The 15,780-nt window shown below is 38.7% G+C and overlaps 2 protein-coding genes across 3 annotated transcripts in view; one reads left to right on the forward strand and one right to left on the reverse strand.

Annotated features, from left to right (window-relative positions):
* The first annotated feature begins 2,255 nt into the window (after positions 1–2,255).
* NOL7 (nucleolar protein 7) lies at positions 2,256–10,520 on the forward strand. The gene is made up of 8 exons (XM_044426678.1): positions 2,256–2,468; positions 3,957–4,017; positions 5,956–6,014; positions 6,570–6,601; positions 7,066–7,144; positions 8,506–8,627; positions 8,717–8,794; positions 10,253–10,520. The coding sequence occupies exons 1-8, from the start codon at positions 2,281–2,283 to the stop codon at positions 10,318–10,320; spliced, it is 687 nt and encodes a 228-aa protein (XP_044282613.1). The 5' UTR covers positions 2,256–2,280; the 3' UTR covers positions 10,321–10,520.
* Positions 10,521–11,524: 1,004 nt separating this feature from the next.
* The window catches only part of RANBP9 (RAN binding protein 9), a 36,273-nt gene continuing 32,017 nt past the window's right edge, over positions 11,525–15,780 (reverse strand). For both annotated transcript variants that reach the window (XM_044426674.1, XM_044426673.1), the window contains 4 exons: positions 15,430–15,551; positions 14,471–14,622; positions 13,747–13,858; positions 11,525–12,491 (listed from right to left, as the gene is read on the reverse strand). In XM_044426674.1, the coding sequence (XP_044282609.1) occupies positions 12,361–12,491; positions 13,747–13,858; positions 14,471–14,622; positions 15,430–15,551 (517 nt within the window). In that variant the 3' untranslated portion in view covers positions 11,525–12,360. The remainder of the gene's footprint in view (positions 12,492–13,746; positions 13,859–14,470; positions 14,623–15,429; positions 15,552–15,780) is intronic.

Genomic DNA, 15,780 nt, shown 5'->3' on the forward strand with positions numbered 1-15,780 from the left:
AAGACTACTGATAGGCCTGATGATAAAATTAGCCTTGTTTGTGGGTACCACACTGAACTTGTTACTCCTGTTCCAAAGTATAATAATACTGGTAAATTGAATGGAACACTATACTGGATTGCTGTGAAACACAAGAGTTCCAGAATTTCCATCTGGTAATATTCAACAAATGTAGTTGTCTCCACTTGATGAAGTTCTGCTAATGCTGGGAAAAGGGGAAGGAGGCAATCTTTGTTGTTTCCTCTGCAGCTCATTGAAAAGCTTCCCTGAAAGACTAGGGATCCATCTGAAGCAGCATGGAAAAGCTGCAGGAAGATAGTCTTCCCCTTTCTCCACGAAGGAGCTTTTACTAGCTTTTGGTGTCTTCTGCAAATCATAGAATAGTGGAGTTAGAAGGGGCCAAGAAAGCCATTGGGTCACATCCTGCTCTTGCAGGTCACCAGTTTACACCATCCCACTCAGATGACTGGCTAATCTGGATACAACCCGCAGTATTCTGATGTGATCATACTAATTCAATTATTATAGCCCTACAAAATATGAAAGCTAACTGCATGTATGTTTAAGGAAACAGTATTAGCAAATCTTGGTGTGGTAAAATATTTCACCTACTCAGCTAGTTGGAAGATATTTTCCTGTCTCGGGGAGGAGAAGCTATGAGCTTCCTTCCAGTACCCTTCCATTTCATGTCACTGCTTGAAACATCCCCAAATCTGTTACAAAAAACATTCAATAAGATTTTGAGAAGTTTTTTATTCAAAGTTTGAATAATACAGGATAATCTTTATTCAGCAGTTGAGATTTGAATAACATCCATAATTAAAAATCATACTTGAAATGTTCCCTTTAACATTTCTGGAGATGAAAGAATTATGGGACCTACAGCTGCTTATTGGGGGAAATGCTACATTAACCCATATACACACCTGTGACAAGAACAGAATCTTACTCTGATAAAATGCCAAAACTAAGCTGTCTGGAAGTAAATTGAGTAAACTTTTATGAAACAATATTTACATAATATTCCTTATTTGGATAACAGACATTCCAGTCTGTATGTCAAAATCTGGTCTGACTGGCCAAGGAACCCTTCGTCAAAACTGAGTGCCTATGTGTACTATAAAAATTAATGTTGTAGAATAGCGCCATCTGGCAAGAGGAGAGAGTAGTGAACATTATTATTAATGCTGATTCGCGATAGAAATAGCCACTTCACTCTGAATTTTGCAACACCCTTGGAACAAATTCAAAACGGATTTCTGTTACCTTAAAGACTGAGAAATTGCCTCTGGATTGCGATCTTGCCAATGATGAATTTGTTAGCCTTTGAAGATAAAATGAGACCTTTGCCTTTAAAAAATCAAGGCAGGCTTAAATCGGGCCATAGATCTAGGGTTGTCTGCACTCGCGATCGCAGTGTACCGCTACCGGGTCAGAAACAGCAGCTCCTGCTGAGCAGGAGTAACTTCGTGTGACAGAAGCAAGTTCTGCAAGCCCAGCCAGGCACGACGGAGCCCGAGTTCCAGTATTGCAGGGAAAGCCGCCAGTGTTTCTGTTCTGCGGCGGGATCCGCAGCCCTTAATTGTCACGTGACGGACCCGGATACACTCGTCTTTCCCTTCTCGTACCTTCGATAGAGAGAGGTTAAGAAGCGATCCGTTCTCTAGAAATATAAATTCCGGGTTCTTTCAAGCCTTTTCCTCAAGCCGAACTGAGAATTGCCACAGGAATTAAAACAGAAATCCAGAATTTTAGAGTAGCTGTGATAGTACAGCACGGTGTCTAACCAGAAACAAAAAATAGCAACGTAGCCTTTCTAACTCAGATCATAGTTTTGTGCGTTGTTAACATTTGAAAAGCTGCCATCTTCTCCCATGTTGCGGTGGGAGAGCTTGGGGGGTTTCAAAAACCCTGTAATTGACGGTGGTTTTAGGTTACAGATCCAAATTTTCCTATCGGAGGGGAGGTCTGGTCATGTAAATTCAACCCCCCCCCAAAATATAATTGCAATATTAAGAGTTCAAAAACGCGAATTATAGTCTCATACGAAGTAAAATCTAAGACGTTATTTAGAAGACCAATTTTGTAATCTGCCTGTATACAGCGGCCTTCCCACACCAGGAATCAAAAATTAACTTTCAAGTTAACCTGGAAGTTAATTCTTATGGAAAAGCAGAGTGCGCTTCATTCTACATACACACGTGAGTGTAGCTCTTCTTCCTTTCTTCTCTATCCGCTTCCGGGTCACGGATTTGTCGGCCGGAAGTTAACTGGGGGAAGATGGTCGCCCGAAGGTCTCGCGCCGCCCGGGCAGGAAAAGAAGCGCAGGCTGAACCTGCCGCCTTTTCCTCGGCAGTGGAGGAGGAGGAGGAGGAGGAAAGTGACGAGGCTCCCGAGGAAGTGACCTTCGAAAATGCCCGGGTCGCTGCCGAGGAGGCCCGTCGGTTGGCGGGGGAACGCGCACGCAGGTAAGCGGAGACATGTGAATCTCGCCATCCCGTGACTGAACATAACGCGGCGGTTTCGCTTGGTCGGTGTAGCTGCAGATAGCGGGCTGCGGGCGCTCGTTGTAACCTGGCCGATGCCTCTCCTTGTGTTTACCCATCCTGTAGATGGGGAAAATTGCCGAGAGTGCTTTTGTTGGCAAAATTGAGCCGGTCAGATTGAGCCAGCTGAGAAGCGGAAAATGCGGAGCCCTGGATGAGACCCATTTGCACTGTTATGTTTCTGTCCGACTTCCTCTTCTCAGCACTTTCAAGCTGCTAATGCCCGTTTAGGCCTTTTTTGTTATAAAGCTATAATTGTTCTTGCTGAATAGTTCTGGGCTGCATGGGATTGGTTTTGCTCGTTTGTTTTCTCTGTGATAGAAAAATGGTGAGGTAATTTTCCTGGGAGTTTAAATAACTTGAGACTAAAGCGCACAAGTGCAAATCAACACACTTGGTGGCTTTGCCCACTGGAGCTTTGTTAGCAAAGACAGTGGAAGGGTTCATAAAAGTTTAATGTATCCTGGAGAGAACAGAAAAGCCATTCTGTGTATGAACAGAGCCAAAATGAAGGGCATTTTATTTATTTATTTATTAAAACATTTCTGTGCCGCCCCTTGCCATGATTATTGTGATTCTACTCGGAGATTTTGGGTTGGATCCATTAGTCAAAGTAAAAAGATTGACATGGGTGTCATTTAAGATAGTCTTGGCCAACTTAAGTCTAGTTGATATCAATAGGTCTGCTTTAAATATGTCTTATATGGGTATAACCCTTTGAGCCTTATTTTCTTCTATTGCTTCAGTTAGTCAGATATTCTCGATGGCAGTATATTGGCACCAGTAGTGGTTGTTTTGACATATTTTGCAGTAAAATGCTGTTTGCTGACAGTAAATTTAAAGCAGGCTTATATTCTAAATGAATCTAAATAGTTATGATATTTAAATATTTTTCTTCTCTCCTCTTAAAATGAGCAGTTGTTACTGTTTCAATAATGTAACTAACAAGTTTTTTCCTCCTTACTGCAGTTCTTAACTCAGGCAAGTTAAAATGAATTTATATGCAGGCCGCACTTCCTCAATGATCTTGCACCAAGTTTATAATGTCATTTACTCAGTTTTGCTCTTTCTTTCAACTACTTACACAAGTAGGAAGAGCAGACTGTCTGGATATGAATTTTTCTCTCCTCTTCCACATTTGTTGCCTATAGAAACAAAGGTTGTATCTGCAACTCTACCTGCTTTAAGGTCTGTCACACTCACTGTTTGAATACGGGCAGAAACAGCATTTTGTCCAAGGTAATCAAGTTTTGACAAGAAAAGGGTTCCCCAGCTGAGTCCTAAGTATTTTCTTGGACAGTGTACATAGGCAGCAATTTATACAAGTACCCTTCATTGGATGCAGAATTAATACATATTTTCCTCCCATGTCTTCCCCCCTTGCACATACTCTCTCTTTTGCTTTGTTAGAGAAAAGACCCTCTTGAAAGAAAAAAGGCGACTCAAAGAAGAACTGTTTAAGGAACAAAAGGTAATGCTGTAACTCCTTTCTCCAGTTCTGGGAATTGCTGTGCATGTTATGTGTTAGTATTTATGAAAATCCTATAAATTAAAAATGTAACATTAAGCTGTCTCCTCTTTATCTGTACACTTGCAAACATAAAAGGGACGTGACCCCCTTGTGAACATTTAATTCCAAAGTACTCTATAGCACTTGTATAAGAATACTGTATGCAAACTGATTTTATTGATTTTGGGAACTCTCAAAATACATTTAAGGTGCAATCCTATGTATGTTTAGGCAGGAAAAGATGTCTGAAGCTCATATAATTGTGCTCTTAGTATTTTAAAAAAGCGAATATGACTGTTACATAGACTTGAATCAGCTTAAATGTCTTGCCTTCTCTAAGTCTGGATCTTTGATTGAAATTATGGCACTTAATGCTGCCTCTGTACAGCAATTGATAATAGCACAGGCTGTTGGGGGAGGGTTCTTTTGCCAAACATGTCAATGCATTGTGCCTATTCCCCATTGGAATGACAAGCAATGTGTGAAGCCAAGGAATGGGCTGGTGTACGGTGGATCCTCTTAGCACCAGCTCAAATAATTTTTCACGTCCCTTTTTCTACCCTGTGAGTTTGGCAAGAGGTGCAAAGAAAAGGCCCCTGACTTACCTGGTGCTGGGAGGAGGCATTCTGCTGCTGCCTGGGTCTCTTTCTCTGTGCTGACACACTGCAGAAGGCAAAATGCCCAGGACTGGGGTGGGGGTGAGTGAGGGGGAGGCATCATGATGCCAGTCAGCATGGCCAAGTGCATTTATTTTACCCACCTGCAGAGAGATCAATGGGAAGTAATGCTGCCCACGTTAACATAGTCCCCCTCTCTATAGGATCCAACATTGGAATGGTGTTGCTCCTAATTTTAGCAGCCCTTCAGCAAAAGCAAATAAATAAAAGATAACCCTTGTTGGATACTTTCCATATGCAAAGCTCCCACAAATAAGTGAAGAAGAAAGCTGGGTATAAATGTCTTCATACATATATAAGGATATTAGTGTTTGTTATTCAGGATTAGACAATAATTAGATCTTGTACAGGGGTAGGTAGCCTGGTAGCTCCAATGTTTGAGCAACTACCATCAGTCTCAGCCAGATAGCCAGTGAATAAGGGATTATAGGGATTATAGACCAAAGCATGTGGAGGGACATGGAATGATTACATTTGATCTAATGCTACGTCTTAAAGCAGTCATCCCTGATTTCATGCCTTTCATATGTGTAGGGGTATGGTGGGAGTGGTAGTTCAGTCCATCTGGAGGATACCCTGCTGGGAAGACAGCGTTCTAATTTATCACTAGCCTTCTAGTGTTGTTTAGTAAATCTACTGAGACTGCTATATGCTGGTTGTATTATCTTTTGATTTAAAGTGATTTTTTGGTAATTTTATGGTATGATTCTATTTTTATTTAATACCTGAATTTTTATGTGTTGGGTAGATTTGGAGCAGAAATGCAGGTTATAAATATTTAAATTAATAAAGTTGCACACGTACGTTCCCTGCACAGAATGTCTGGAATTTTAATCTAGGACTTCTTGAAGTCTAAGCAACGATCTTCTACAAAAGGGCAAAACCAAATGAAATTTATTTCCATGTGATGAAACCATTTCCTTTCCAAAATAAAACCTTGTTCGAGTGCAGTTCTATGCATGATCAGACACCGTAAGTCCAACTCCTAGAATTCCCTAGCCAGTCATGTGAGCTGAAGCATGCTTGGGAGTTGTGGAACGTTTACTGCCTAAGCATGTATAGGATTGCATTTTACATAAGTCTGTTCACTGTTAAAAGGTATATTGGTAACAAACTGTCAACTCGAAGTCTAGGTTTGTAATTATTGTTAAATTGTGAGAAGGCTAGTTGGGTAATGATTGTTTGTTAGTAATTTTGACTTGCAAAAGATTATTCCATTTAGAAAAGAAAACTGCTTCCTGAAAATGTGTTGGAGTTGCTGGCATCATCAGCACAAAACAGGTAAGCAAAAGATCTAGTGCACAAATTCTTATTAAGTTACTCCTTAGGAAAAACAACTTGTACTCTCAGTTGCATGGCAAAGCACTTTGGAAACCCGAAGCAGTTTGTGATATGACCAAGAGGGAGGCCACTATAAATGAATAAATTACCATAGGGAAGATAAAAGTTTTTGTGCATACTTTGGAGGGAGCTAGATCCTTAAACTTCAAAATGTATTTCTTAATGTATGTGGGACTTTTTGAGAAGTTTGGATTTATGCAGACAAAACTTCAAGCTTGTGATACTGACATGGTCTAGTAAAGACTAAATTACTTTCATGTTTTTCATAAGTATTCCATTTACTTTTTCAATTAGATCAATAAGTACAGCCATTAACTATTTTTGTGATGTATCAGTATGGTGAAAAGAAGCTTTAATTAGGTCCATATTAATGTGCACAAGTTAATCTGCCATTATATGAATAATTGCTTTAATGAATATTTGAGTAATTGCTTATCGGTATTCATTACTATATATCTTCCTAAATTCAGTTTTGCTTTGCTTTCCTTTCCTTAGCAAAAACCAGCCATTTGACACACCTGAGCAAGGTATGTGTAAAATTCTGTTCCATGTTTCTGTGTGCTTTGTATTGTATAGTAGTTAGATACCAGGCAACGCCAGTGAAAGTTATATTGGCCATTAATAGTTGACATTACATTTTCTATTGCCTAATGCATCTTTTGGTGAAAAAATTTACCAGTTCAAATAAAAAACAATAAGACTATCGCTTTTTAACTATCAATTTTTCTTCCAGCAAAAGTACAGTAGAAATTATGTTTTCATAATTAACACTTTTGGACACAGAGCATTTAAGGAGCTAAATTTGATTGCATCCATCTTTCTGATAACAGATATCTCTAGCCTCTGCATTTGCAAATAGTGTGATTCCCTAAAGTTTAGGAAATACTCTTGGAATCTATTTACAACTAGTTGAAACATTTATCTTAGTTTATGGTATCAACAGACAGTAACTATGATGTATAAATTCTGCAACTTATCAAATTGTTTTTAGATCAAAATATTGAAAATGACCTTGAAAGTGAATGTGGAGATACAGCAGAGGATGGTGAAAAAGACATATTGGCAACCAAGTATGGCTCAGCAGTTCTTATTTTGTATGTCATATTGCTCTAACAAAATCCCATTCATTTTGAGTACTCTGTGATCATATTTGATTTCCTTACTATTCCATGTGTAAGCATTTATTTGGTGGCAAAACATCAAACAAATCCATTAAATCTACTGTAGAAAGATATTACAAACTAAATACGTCAATAATACTGTTGTATTCTCATTATGGGAGATTTGGATACAGTTCTACCTGTTGGGTTAAGAACCCAGGGGGAGGTGTGCTTTATATAAAGCAGTTCTTTGCTCTGAGCAATGGAATCTCCTTTTAAAAATACCATTATTTGGAGAATCAGTTAATAAGAATAAATACTTCCCTCATTAGTTACCTTTATTTTATACAAATGCTTTTATCCCAGAGAATCTTCATATCGCTAAAAACTAACATGCTATATTGTGAAAAGCCCTGATTTTTGGACAGTGAAGCTGATTATCTAGAAGTTCTCAAATTTTATAATAATAAGGCAAACTTTGGTTTCTCATGCAATGACAGGGTTTGCACAACATAGCAACCCATCATAAATAACTGTTAAACCACTGATAGACCCTCCAGTGGGCCAGCTGAATACTTTGGTGGGGCTTACAGTTAGATATCACTTTAGAGATTTTTTGAAAAACTGCCACAAACACCAAAGGGCTCGCAACTGCAGTGGAAAAAGGAGGTGAGGTGGGTTCAGCCACTGTTTCCTGGGAATACTTCCTGGAGGGGGAAGTGGGGGGACAACCCTCATTGAGCCCACTAGTCTTGCAGGAGCTCTGGGGCCTGTTCTGTTATGAATCCACACTGCACAATTTATTTGCAGGCTGAGTTGCCTTGTGCCACAGACTTATTTAATATCTGTTATGCATGAAGTGTTGAAAATGTGCCACTATTATCTTGGGTATATGTGACTCCATATATATAATCCATGTTTAGACAAGGGGTACCTCTTTGTTGACATGGAAACACAAGTCAAGTGACAGCCTCAGTCTTTACAGAGTTGTTCTGTGTAATGCCACAATGTGTAAAATAGGCATCTGAAATATCACAATTCATGATAAGCTTATACCCAGTAGATAATAACATTTGGCATAGGACAGTTAATTCTTCATTTTAAAGACATTAATTTTCTACTGTCAACATGAATGAAATAGTGTTACGCATGACATCTTGATGGCACAAGTTATATAAAAAAGAAATGTGGCTTATTTGATCAACTCGAAGGAAGTTAAACACTTTTGGGCTAAACCTTCCTACATGTAGCCCTTCTCCAGTAAGATGTTGCATGACACATATTGCTAAGGACTTTCTAAGCTTTTGCTTTATCTTTCACTTTACCGTTAGGCTTCAAGAGAGCTATATGGCCATGCGGTTAAAAGATCAGGATTTAACCAACAGGCAGCAGCAAGAAGCCAAAGCGTTCATACAGAGACACCTCTATGGAGCAGGCTGCAACAGAACCACTGGTAAAGTGACTTGGATGCATTTGCAAGAGTGTACATAGTTTGCTACATGCATAGCTGGATTAAATTGCATTGTACCTTTGTCTTTTCAGCAAACGAATATTTTTCTGTCAAAAACAAAAAAAGCACAGTTAAAAAAGCTGCAGTGCAATTTGTGAGCAAGTCTTGGGGTAAGTTTTTCTGTTGCTCTTTTTGTGTGGTAGCACAAGGGAGGGCTGCAGGATATAAAGTGCCATGATTCATAGTGCAAGCTGCTATTCATAAAATGTTTAGCATCATTCTAAAGTAACTTTAATCTAATGGTAATTTTCGGTAAAGGTTTCCCATGACATTAAAGTCCAGTGAGGTCTGACTCTTGGGGTGCTCATCTCCGTTCCTAGCCGAGGGAGCCAGTGTTTGTCCGCAGACAGTTTCTGTGGTCATGTGGCCGGCATGACTAAACACCGAGGAGGTGCACGGAATGCTGTTACCTGCCCACCAAAGTGGTACTTTTTTATCTACTCGCATTTGTATGCTTTCAAACTTCAAGGTTGGCAGGAGCTGGGACAGAGAATGGGAGCTCACCCCATCTGCGGATTCGAACTGTTGACCTTTCAATCAACCAGCCCAGTGGCTCAGCGGTTTAACCCACTGTGCCACCACATCCCTTAATTTTCTGTGCCCTGCCCTAAATGTCTGAATAGTCTTTTAAATGACTATTTCAAGAACTGAAAACTTGGCAGGGAAACTGCTTGCTCTTTTTATGGCATTTATGTCAAAGGTTTCATCACAAATCAGTACTTTTTCTGCAGACTTCCAAGTGTATTAAAGGCACAAGTAGCGAAAAATATTTTTCACGGGATGGGTACATACTATCTTAGACTGAACTGGTATGATTAGAGAACTCGTGTAACAAAATTTTCCTGAGCCATCTAGCTTCCTGATTATAAGCAATGTCAACTAGGCTGTGCTAATTCAGAATTGCAGGGTTATTTGTTACTGCTCATCAAGTAATTTTCTGGCACATATTCCAGTGCTGCTACTGCATGGTGTTTTACTGCTCAAACTACCTCATACTTCTTAACATATAATTAGCCATTTAAGGTAAAGAAATGTTTTATAGCAATTGTGGATAAATGTGGCTGAGGCTATACCTAAGGCCATCTAGATGAAGGGAGACTTGACATCTGCCTTACAGCTCATAGCCTCAGCTATTATATTACAAAAGAGGTTGTGAACTGGTGGAATTATATGTACAAATTGGTGGAATTCTAGTCAGCTTCTCACTTAATACATATGAAACTCCTGTTAAAAGAGGAGAAATAACCCTTTTGTTTGGGAATGAAAGTAATCTAAGGATGTAACATTTAAATGGAAAAGCAAGTTTTCATGATATAATTCCCCTCCTGTACAAAAGTTAGGAGTTGCAGACATCTCTGACAGGACTCAGTGAATGGCAGTAGCAGCATCTCTTGAATGAAGTTGCTCCAGCATCCAGCAATTGGCAAATCTGACAGTTTTTTTTCTCACAGTGGTCCGAAACTGGATGTGGCAGTTGATGGTTAAACCCCTTTAAATCTCATATTGTTAGGTTCAGAATGATTGCCCTCACAAACATACTCAGAGTAATTGCTTTTTTTTTCTCCCAGGTAAAAAGAAAAAACAAAAGGCTAAGCAGTTTAAACAGCGCTGGGTGTCATCAACCTTGATAGCTTGACTGCATTTTTATAACCAACTTGTTAAGGGATTTATTTTATATTGTGAAACACTGTGTTCAGTGGTGTTCTTTAAAGAGTTTTGTATTTGGTATTGTTGCATTCTAGCGTTAAAGGTAGTGAACATTGTATGTGCTGTTTCCTAGATAGTGCTTGCTTCTTTGCAGGCATGTGCACCAATTAAATTGTGTTCTAGCTCTTATAAATTCCTCAGTTGAGTATTCTTTCTCTTTCATGAAATCTACAGTAAATTTCACCAATTAAGTGTGGAATGACAAAGGTAGGGCTCTTAAGTAGGTGGTATATTTTCCTTTCTTGCTCAAAAGCTGTCTCCATAAGTCTAATTGTGTATATATACTGTAATATGACTAATATAACTTTAAGCAGAGTGGTAACTGCCTGAGGACTTTTGTTGTATTTGTAGTAAGTCCAGAGGTGTGGAAGTTTACCTCCTGGAGCAAATTGGGCTTGCCTTGAGCCCTAAGTTAACTCTTCAGGTATTCCCTAGGCATGCCTAGCTCTTTATCTCTTATGCCTACTACTTTATCTCTTTGATCATGGTGGTTTCTTCCATTTTGCAGTCCTCATCCTCACTCCCATTGTACTTGGTTGAAATGCCTCTACTAAGGTATACTTAATTGACAGTAGGAGGTTTAAGGTTAAATATGTTGGTATTCTGCCCTCTCCATGTTGTCTTTGGCCCCACCCAACACTAGAATGCATTTCCATGAAAGCTTCTGCAAAATTGAATTCAGTGCTTAAGCTGGAAAAGATAAGTTAAATTGAAAAATTTATATTATACAAATCAGTATTCTTTGGCATAGATTTTGCATTTCCTAGGTGTAGCATATTAGTTTTTAGCAGGTACACAATCCTGCTTTATCCTGTGTTAGTCTGCAAAACATGAAGAAAATACACTGAAAAAAAGTTTTGGATAAACACCCATGCAGTAATACTGCGGATATAGGAGTTATTCACTTGCACCCATTTTATATTTTTTTGAAACAGGCACAAAATCTAAATCCAAACCCAGGCACCTTTTTCTGCTTGGTCAGGTGTGTTTGATCCTTTTTTTTTTTTTTTAAATAAAAGTAAATCTGTCCCTGTCAGATGCATTAACATAATCCTGGCACTTGGTAGCACTGACACTTAATGCAAAGAAAAATTCACCTACTCAAGCTGAAGACAAAACGCAAAGCAAAAAGGTAAGGTAAGCCATCCTACCATATGTAGAAGTATTTAATGGCTGGTTAATTATGATATCACTACATTTTATTGCAATAGAGTACTCATTTAAGCACTTTTAAAAATGCAGGGTGTACAAAGATTAAATTAAGACTGAAATTGACTAAATATTTGGTTTTTATATAAATAGGCCATAACCACACTGTGTTGACATGTAATACTGTTATAATACAACAGTTAAACAGGTGAGTCTACAACATAAGTTGTCTGCAGTTAAACAAGAAACAGAGTTGAAAGACCATGTTAAAACAAAAACCACTAGGAAACAGGTTGAGATTGTAAGTAGCAACAAACATATTCACTCAGCTCCTGAGTATTTCAAGTTTTACAGTACACATTAAAAATATTTCTTCCCATCAATACTATACAGCCAAACTGTCAGGTACTTATGCATTTTGCAAATTACACTGATTGAGCTATGTAATAATGGGGGTGGAAGTTGGCAAATTATCCAGCTTGAAGTTTACATCACCCACATACTAACACATCCACAACATTATCTATTTTGCCCCACCTTCCAAGAAGGCAGAACTTTTTTTGGTTTATTTGGAACAATTCAAGGGTTTGTCAATCTGATGTTACTGATGATATTTAACTGGTCAAAGATGGAAAATTTCTCCTAACAGTAGTTTAGAAAATCATTTGCGTCATGCTGTAAACTAGGAAGCAATGTAAAGCAACAGACCTGTCCTTAGTACATAATTAAAAAAAAATCCAAACTCCAGTTGGCAGAGCTGGTCTACTTTCATGTTGCATATATGCCACATTATACACCTTGGACATCTTCATATGCATAGCTAATGTAGGTAATCTTCCACTGTGGCAAATGCACAGGATCCAATTCCTGACCGGGCCATCAATCCTAGACACTGTGAAGCCTGTCCCATTGCAAGAGCAAGTGGAGGTTGCTTTGGTAGATTGTGTGTCTCTGAAAAAATAGAACAATACATTTTATAATTACGTTAACATGTCTGCCTCAAATGACTTTTAGAAAAACCTGGACCCTAAGTTACCAAATTGAACATCCCCAACCCACAATAATGACTGAAACACCAAGTATTATATTTTTAACTTAGCAGCTACAGTGCAATGGTGTGTTACCGTTTCATCAGTGCAGTAATTTCTTACTAAAGGATAAAGTACTGGATTATCTTCTGAATGTTTTGAGTATGGTGGAGCAGGCATGTACACATGTAGCAAATGCAGGCAAAGCAAATCTGTTAGAGTGACATTTCAGATATTTCAAGAAATTCCCAATCCTAAACTTGTAGGGAGGGCAACTGATGGGGTACTTGACAACTGCAAGACACCTTCTTTGTGGCTGGAAAAGGAATGCTGCAATTGGAGGCCTCCACAGTGCAACAGCAGGAAGCTTGGCTACTGCCATTGGCCTGGAGTAGTCTTCTGCATACAGAGTCAAGAAAAAGCTGCTGTGTGGGCAGGTGGAGGCTACAGATCTGCAAGAGACAAAGCCTCATTTTGCAGTCAGGCTGAAAGAATATGCCAGTGCTAAGTGCAGAAAAGGAAACAGAAGAAGGCAGACAGGCATGGGAGCTGGAAATGATCACTCCTCCGGTGGAACAAGCTGATAGGCTCTAAATCTAGTAGTGGCTGTATGACATATCTCGGACCTCCTCAAGAAAGTAAGATTTTTCTGCCTGTGGCTCTCGAACCAGATAGGTGCTTCATGATAAAATGTCAAAACATTAAATGTCAATGTTCAGATTAAGATTCTTGAGATATTCAGGGATGTGGTGGCAATGGTAAAATGGCAGCTAGCTTTGGTCTTCGTACTTGCTGCATTGCAAATATCCAACGCCAATTAGAGATGGAAATAAGTAATTTGTAATGGTCATAGTGCTGGATTGAGATTTGGGTTCTTGTCCCCACTTGGCCATGAAGTTCACTGGGTGACTTTAGGCCAATCACTGACTCTGGTCCTAGCCTACCTCACAGGGCTGAGGAGGGGGAGGATTATGTAAGCTGCCTTGGGCTCCTCGCAAGAAGAAAGCAGGTAGAATATAAATACAATACTATATAATTTACTGATGAGATTTTTTTTCAATTTTTCTCTTTGTAATTCAAAATGTGACCAGAAATTTCACAATCCATTGCCTATAACTACTTTCAGGTTAACGTACCTTAATAAACATGCTATGAAGAGGAAAACTGATAAGTCTTACCTAGTATTGCACTATTGAGAACTGAACAAACAGGCTCTCTCTGAATGGGGTCCAGCTGATTTCCTACTGGACTGCTCCAGGGATCTGAGTATGCAAGTAAACTGAATGCATCCTGTTGAGAAACCAGTGCTTAATTTTGTCATTACTAAAGAGTACAGAGTTCTACCCAGTTAAAATAAACGAAGCATTTGCCTACATTTTTATCTTGTTCAATTCATACTGCAACTGTTTTGCCAAAACAGCTTCCACATACATCAAAAAGTCTTTAACATCATCAAAAAGAATGTTCTTAATCATTTCCTGTATACTTTGAAGTGCTAACTAGCTGAGGAGGCTGAAAAGACATGTTTATAAGATAGGAAGCTGGTTTCAAATAGTCATTCTCCACAATAAGTTTGTCAAGTGTGACATAGTTCCTCCACTGACTGATGCAAAATAAAAAGGTGGCAGAGTTTGCAACTTATCTCTGCCTAAATGATGTTGGCATATATATACTAAATGCTATTTGTTTCATCCACTTTTGACAAAGAAACGGCTATACAATACTGTTGCAATTAGAACTTAGCTCAAAATTACACAATTGTCCCTTCTTCTACCATACTGCTATGGCAGAGCTTGGTTTTCATTTAAGAACTTGGAATCTGAACTCATTGTATTAAACATTAAAGTCAAAAGAATAATAAATAACAGAATTAGATTTGACTGGCAAAGCATTTTCACTTACTTTGAGCATTTTCTTGTTTGCTGTGTTTTTGCCACACTCTCTCCTCAACTGTTCACTCATAGCTTGCAGTTCTCTGCCAAAGTGAATCATTCTTTCAATGGCTGCTTGGCTACCTCCACACAGTTGGCGTCTTAACTGACTGGAATCAACCTCTGTAAAAATGACAACATGCCATCACTTATACCACGCATAGCAGCAACAGACACACTGTGCTGGACTACATATTGATCCATTTAATTAGTGAAAAGAATACTAGAAATCAGAATTGTTCAAGGCTTGGGATTCTCTATTATTTTCATAACTCGAACAGGCTACATTTCAACACATAGAACTGGAAATCCGTGTACAGTTAAAGTTACCACCCTAACATAAATAATATTAGAAAAAAAACCAAATATACAATGTGTGCACGTGTGTGTGTTTATTTGAAATTTTTGTATCCCACTCTTCACAGTATATAGACCCATGCACATGTGTACACAACACAAAATCTGATAGAAGTGTTTACTTTTCTTCTAAAGGAGCCAAGGATCTGCATCCTGCAGATTTTCCTTGAATTCTACAAAAACGAGCAGTGTCTGAGACATTATTCCTAGCAAAAGACCATGTTAACTCCACAGTAGTGAACCCTTTAATAGGGCCTTCACCACTAAACTAATTACTCTGAAAGGAGCAGTTGAAATAACATTGTAACCCCTATGCATACCTTACATGGGCAAGCATCTTGGAACTCAAGGAAGGCTTCTGAAAAGGCATACAGGATTGTACTATAAGGCTGCAACCCTGTGACACATACCTGGAAATGAGCACCTTTGAAAATACGTCCCTTTGTGTTTAAAAGAAACATACAGGATTGCACTACAACACAGTGCCTAAAGTTCACTGCAAATAATTACAAGTAGTTATATTAAAAACACTGGTAATAAATATTAAAATACGTAAATAATACTGCTGCAGACCCATTTCTGTGTCACAGTCTTCCATTTCATGATCATGTTTAGAACTACCATTTAAGAAGCCATTGGATGATGTCTCTGCAACCCCATTGGAGTAATGATCTGTTTCCATATCAACATCATTGCTGAGAAGAGGAAAAATGCATCATTAACTGCAAAGCTTTAGAATCGAGTGTCATATTTCAACTATGTCCCACAATGCAACTGTGAAGGGGAGATATGCACACTCATATATGACATACAGTAATACATAGGCACATATGTGTGCATACATACAGCACATGGCAGATGATAGAAACCTATACTCAGATGGTTCTTATTAAAACATGGTAAAGTTACATGACCTAGTATCGT

Source organism: Varanus komodoensis, unplaced genomic scaffold (genome assembly GCF_004798865.1).
Source record: "Varanus komodoensis strain SLA01 unplaced genomic scaffold, ASM479886v1 scaffold17, whole genome shotgun sequence".
Taxonomy (NCBI): Eukaryota; Metazoa; Chordata; class Lepidosauria; order Squamata; family Varanidae; genus Varanus; species Varanus komodoensis.

What these genes read in the sequence shown, in the direction of transcription:
- NOL7 (XM_044426678.1), top strand. Translation starts at nt 2,281, where the DNA reads ATGGTCGCCCGAAGGTCTCGCGCCGCCCGGGCAGGAAAAGAAGCGCAG. An exon ending in GCATCATCAGCACAAAACAG is followed by an intron (nt 6,015 to 6,569) that starts GTAAGCAAAAGA and finishes TCCTTTCCTTAG; the next exon opens with CAAAAACCAGCCATTTGACA. An exon ending in AAAGACATATTGGCAACCAA is followed by an intron (nt 7,145 to 8,505) that starts GTATGGCTCAGC and finishes CTTTACCGTTAG; the next exon opens with GCTTCAAGAGAGCTATATGG.